At 52.1% G+C, this 6,000-nt stretch overlaps 1 protein-coding gene across 1 annotated transcript in view; it reads left to right on the top strand.

The window, feature by feature from the left end:
• Positions 1-92: 92 nt before the first annotated feature.
• Positions 93-6,000, top strand: part of LDLRAD3 (low density lipoprotein receptor class A domain containing 3) — a 245,694-nt gene continuing 239,786 nt past the window's right edge. The window contains exon 1 of the mRNA XM_049648165.1: positions 93-192. Coding sequence (XP_049504122.1) covers positions 147-192 — 46 coding nt within the window. The 5' untranslated portion in view covers positions 93-146. The remainder of the gene's footprint in view (positions 193-6,000) is intronic.

Here is a 6,000-nt window from a genome sequence, read left to right as displayed (position 1 = left end):
CACAGCGGCCCCAGCAGCCACATGGCGCGGCCGCCGCTCCCGCTGCCAGCCCGGCGGGGGGCGGGGCCGGCGCGGCGAGGGGCGGGGTCAGCGCCGCGGCCGCGGGGGCAGCGACGGCGCTGGGCAGCGGGAGCGGCGGCCGCGCCATGTGGCTGCTGGGGCCGCTGTGCCTGCTGCTGAGCAGCGCCGCGGGTGAGTCGGAGGGCGTCGGGTGAACTTCCTGCGGGGCGCGGGGCGGGGGTGCGGCGGCCGGGCTGCGATCGCGCGCCCTCCCCGCGGCCCGGCTGCGTCTCCCGGGCGAGTGTACACGGAGGGCGGCCCCCGGCGCCGGGCTGGCCGGGACCCGGGCGAGGGGCCGCGGCGGGGTGCGCGCAGTCCTATTGTGTGGGCGTGCGGGCCGGCCGGTGCGGAGGGCTGTGCGCGCGGGCGGGGCTTTGTGTGCAGCCCGGCTGGAGAGCCCGGCTGCTGCCCCGATTGGGCGTAGCTCCAGTGCGTGTGTGTGTTGTGTGTCTTGGGGAAGGGAGGAGGGGTGGGGAGGGGAGGGAACTCTTCCCTGATCCCATCTTCCCAGGCTCCCGGTGCTGGGCTCTGTGCGAGCCTCCCCAGGGCCTCTTCCCGGATCCCTCGCGTGCACCCTTGTGCCTCAGTTTCCCCCCTGGACGTCTGGCGGGTAGCATGGTGGCTTCTTTCCACTCCTTCCGGAGACTGTGTTTGGTTTGGGTAAAGAGAGATGATGCAGGGCCAGACCTGGGAATTATTAATCTTTCCCACTTATCCTGGGAGCAGAACGTTTGTCATCTGACCACCCCGAGTTGTTCCTCAGCGAGCGCCCAGACTGGCGAGGTGCCCGTTGAGAGTGCACCCGAGCTTCATCTGGAGGCCCTTTGGACCAGGCATCACCACAGCCGGTGCATCCTGAGGTTCTGGGAAGCAGCAAGCCTCTTTCCCTTCCTGACAGCGTGCTGTCCCCTGGAACTTTTCTGCTGATGTGGTCACGCTCAGAATTCCAGCCCAGGAGCCCTTCCTCCTCTGCCCCGGCCCGCTGGCCACAGCTGTCAGCTGCCCCTCCTCAGCTTGGCCCGCCCCCTGACGTTTATTTCTGGGCAGCTGATGCCCAGAAAGTGGGTGACAGGGCCCAGTGAACTTTCTTCAGCAGAAGCATGCTTGCCTGACATTTGTGCTATCCACTTATCTAATGTATGCCTGATTTCCCCAGATGCTTCTAGCTGTTTGCTGTGGAGGTGTCTGTGGTGGTTCATGTGTTGGGAAGTTGAGGCTCACATCACTCTGAGCTCCCCCACTCCCCCATGTGTGTTTGGAAAGAGAAATCCCCCTCCTTCCTTGAAGTCCCTGGTCCTGGTCATCCTCAGAATCCACTGGGCAGCCTTTCCCACCTCTCAGACCTGTGACATCATCCCCACCCCTGGAGACCCGTTTTGGTGTCTGTGGGTTTGCCGTGCCTTCCAGTGATGGTGGAATGGTGGTAGGTGCCATGGGGTTTTAACTCAGTCTGGGGGACAATGCCCTGTTTCTCCTGAACTGTCAGGCCAGTCCAGCGAAAGAGTCCCAAGGGGGCATTGGCAGCTATAGGTAGGTGTGAATGAGCCTGTGTGGGGGCTGTTAGAACAGGGAGCTTTCCAGGGCCTCTAAATTCATGCTCTCCATTTGCATAGCCGTGATGTGTCCCATGGTAACATCCAAGTAGGACAGTCTGGAAGCTGGCTCTTGTAGGTGTCCTCAGATTTGCTTGTGGCTCAGTGGACACTTTTTGCAATTCCCAGTTGGTACTTGGTTGCTTTGGTTGAGTCTCCATGTCTGTAAAAATAGCTGTGAAGTTAATTTTGTCCTTCTCTGGTCAATGCTGGTTATTTAATACATGGATACGTATAAAATAGCGTTACAATAAATAGTCACAGTGGGGAGGGAGAAATTGGGGGTCACAGAACCTCCTGACTGTCCGTGGTGGTGGTTTTCCATTCCCTGTGGTCATTGCATCAGTGTGGCTTTGAATCATCTTTACAGTTGTTGCTTTAGAAACTTCTAGGCAGGTTGGGTTGTGTGTGCATTTTTCGTGTTACATTAAGCATCATCCTTTTAGCATGGATTCCGCGTTGACCCAGTGTGTTACCAGAAACAGGTCTGGTCGTTTTTCTTGATGCCCCCCGGGTGCCCCTGGCCTTCCAGCCTCTTAGAGAAGCCCATGTGTGGTTCAGTTTGGGGTTCATAGTGGGACCAGAGACTCCACCCCTCTATCTCATATCCAGCTTCTTGGTCCTCTTCTGGGAAGTTGGAAAAACAAGAGAGATTATAAAAGCCAGAACTTTGGATTTCTGTCTCCCCTTGGAGAGTCTGTGAAGAAAACTGGGGTCATAGTTAGTTGAACCCTACTCTGAGTTTCTTTGTAGGGCTGGGAGGCCACTGACATCTCAAGAGCAATCCGGAGGCCTTTGTTACTCAGGAACCCCAGACACCTCCATGTGTTTTCTTTTTCTTCCTTTGTTATGTTGTTTGTGTCAGTGAAGTGAAGCATTGATTTTTTTAGCTGTTGTTATGTTTTAACGTATCCTGTGAGAAAGACTCAGCCCATCCAATGTCCAGTTTCTTTTCCCGTGGTGGGCTTGCTGGGTTTTAAGTGCACAGATGGTGAGCCGTGTCTGATGGTGACCGTGTCCTGCGGGTGGTCAATCCCACCTCCCCTTGGGCGGACCTTTGCTTCCATTCCCTGACATTCTCCTTCTGTCAGTGAACACGCTTGATTTTCCCCCCATGTGTACTCCCAGGAGTGTGAGTACTGACCTTTTCTCCTGGAAAGATCTACTTAATGGTGTGAGCAGGTAGATTTCATTATTATTTTTACCTAGTTGAGTAACATCGCAGCCCAGCCCTGGTAGATGAGACTGGGCACTGTGTACCGAAGTACAAATAAACACACCTTGTTGCTGTTCCTCTTCAAAGAGATGGGACAAAGGTTCCCTGCTGGGGTCTGAGGTGTTTTTATTTGACAGCCCACTTAGGCCTTTGACCTTGATATGGGTGGGGGAGGAATAGCCGAGTGAATAGGAAAGGGCAGGATGGTCAATTCTGGGCCTCCAAGACTGGTGTAGACACCTTTTTACCAAAGTCTCCAGGGTAACTTGAAAGTGGGCTTGTATCTCACCTTCATGAAGCATTTTAGAAGAAGCTGGGAGTAGGAGAGTTTGTAGTCAAATAATCTCATAGTAAAGACTTGACCTTGCCTGTTTGCACGGGCCCAGGGAGAAAGAGGACCCAGTATTGATGGCAGGCACATATACGTGTGAGATATTTTGCTTGCCACTTTAAATGCACGATCTTGTTGAATTTTTTCAATGGTACTGTGTGGCAGGAAGTCATTTTATGGTTCACGAGAACTCATTCATACCCAGGATGCCGGAGTGAGGACTGACGCTTGGATTCTAACTCTGGCTTCTTGTTTGCAGAAATCATGCACACAGCTTCCACGCCTTTACTCCCACTTGCTTTTGTGAATTTAACAGTCAGTGAGATTGTTTCCATAAACACCCCTCCTCCCTAAATCTGTTCGCTTTGTGGTCACTGCTCTGAACTTACCAGTTGGTGTTCATGGGAAATACAGAAAATACATCTCAATCCTTGAGGAAAGATGGAACTTTTCAAAATAGCACAGGTCTGTTTTGCTGTGTTCATGGTGGGGAGGCTTGGTGGAAAGATACCATGGGCCATGGTTGGATTTCTTGACCTGAATTGTAATTACTTGGCAGGGGGGGTGGGGAGTGAGGAGGGTTGGGTTGTTTTTGTTCATTGAGATCTATATGTATACATTCCCCTTTTTTTATATGTTTATTGTATTTTACAATTAAAAAATAAAAGATGCTATATGCCATAGGCTGATGGAACTATTTTTAACTGTAAGATAGCCCCTGGGGACAAGTTTTGTTCTTTGGATCCTCTGGGATCTGTTTTGTTTGTGGAGTTTTCTTGTTTGTTCTCTTTTCCTCTTTCTTTCTCTCTTTAGAGTATTTTGGAAATGGTTGGGCCATCCTAAGTGTGCTGGTTTTTCTGCCAGTGCCTATACCTGACCTCCAAGGAGATTTTTAAGATGGTTGTGTGCGCGTGCGTGCGTGTGTGTGTGTAAGTAAAAGAGCTGTTCTTTCTTTGTAATTGTTGTAAAAGAATCTGCTCTCTCGGATGCTGAGGAGTACCTTTAAAAATGTTTGCTGGGAAAGCAGCCAGGTACTTTGAAGATGCGGCATTTGCTTGTCACATCATCTGCTTGATTTTTTTTTTAGTCAAAAAAAAGTTTATTTATTTATTTTGAGAGAGTGCTTGCATGGGTGGGGGAGGGGCAGAGAGAGAGGGAGAGAGAACCCCAAGCAGACCCCACGCTATCAGTGCAGAGCCCTACTTGGGGCTCGATCTCATGAACCATGAGAGCATGACCTGAGCTGAAATCAAGAGTCGGAGGCTTAACCGACTGAGCTCCCCAGGTGCCCCTGCTTGCTGTTTGATGTTGCTTACCAGAAGAAGTGGACTTTTGTGACTGGGTAGCTGCTCCATCCTAGGGATGGCAAATGTTTCTTTCAGGTAGGATTGTTAGAGTTTCTGGACATGATTGCAGGGATGGGGTTGGTCTAGTGCAGGATTTCGCAGCCTCAGCTCTGTCGACTTTTGGGCTGCATCGTTCTTTGTTGTGGGGACTGCCCTGCCATTCTAGAACATTTAGCAGCATCGCTGGTTCTAGCCAGTAGCGGCTCCTTCCTCCTGGCCTCCCACACTTGTGACAACCAAAGATGTCTCCAGATGATACCAAAAGCCCTCTGGGGGCAGAATGCACCTCCCCCCCCCCCCCCCGATGGGAAAACCCCTCGGGGGGCAGAACCCCCCCCCCCCCCCCCCCGGGTTGGGAACCCCTAGGGTGAGCAAGCCCCCTTGCCATACACCTTGAGCGTTGTTACTGCTCATCCAAAATATCTTCTAGATGCGGTGGGTTGGGATGGCATCCTCCTTCCAAGGGGTCTTTTAGTCATCTGGTTTCTGCTTTCTGTTTCCACAGCCCCAGAAGTTCAATGTGAAAGTACAGTTGTAATTAGAACCGCCCAGCACTGACCCTTTCTCTCTCGCTTCCCCTTGTACCACAGTGAAAACTTTCGGGAGTTTTACATTGCAGATTCAGTTCTCCTGGGAGAGACTCCTGAGGAGGGTGACAGCTGACGCCAGAAGCCTCTAGGCTCCCTGAATGTGAAACTGGGGAGGTTCACCCTGCCTAGAAGTCCGCCTTGGGAGTTGTGTGTTGAAATCTTAACCCTGGAAGTCCCCCCTTCCTCTACTCTACAGAGCAGTTACTGTTCTTCTCAGCTTCCCTCCCCTCCCTGTGATTCCTGCTTCCTTCCCATCAAAGGGCTTTACAACTTGGGTCGGTTGTGCAGGTGGCGGGGAAAACCATCTGTACTAGGGGCAAGATGGTTTTGGGGGAATTTTCATCTCGGACTTTGTTCTCTGAGGTCTTTTTAGAGTTTATGTGTCACTTTATAACACTTGGATTCCTTTAAGACACTTCGCCTTCCAGCTGTCATTTCCCTTTGTTCAGTGTCCAGCTTTCCTCAAGTGTTTTCCTTCCTCCTCTCCTCAGACCAGCAGTGTGCATTGTCTGCAGTCTTTTGTGCAGGAAAAAGGGAGGCTCCACGAAGAGGGATGCTGGGCTTGAAGGGAGAAGCGTGTGTTATCTTAGGTCAGGCACCTGTGCCTCCGGTCACGTCCTCTTCAGAGAGGCTTTTCCAGGGAGGAGCTCTTGCTTCCCAAGCACGCAAATGTGTGTTCCCTTTTGTCTTTGGATCAATTAGAAAATTCTTCTCCAAGTTTTACGTGGCTCTTCATCAGCGTGGCACCAGCTCTGCCCTGTCCATGCTTTGCTCGAGGGGCTTGAAGCTGCGTAAACGTGTTCATTGTCCTTGAAGAACCGGATGATCCAGTGATGGCAGTGGGGTTGTTTCCCTTCTGTCCTTA

The sequence above is a fragment of the Panthera uncia genome, chromosome D1 (genome assembly GCF_023721935.1).
Source record: "Panthera uncia isolate 11264 chromosome D1, Puncia_PCG_1.0, whole genome shotgun sequence".
Lineage (NCBI taxonomy): Eukaryota > Metazoa > Chordata > Mammalia > Carnivora > Felidae > Panthera > Panthera uncia.
This window is presented reverse-complemented; position numbering and strand designations above follow the sequence as displayed.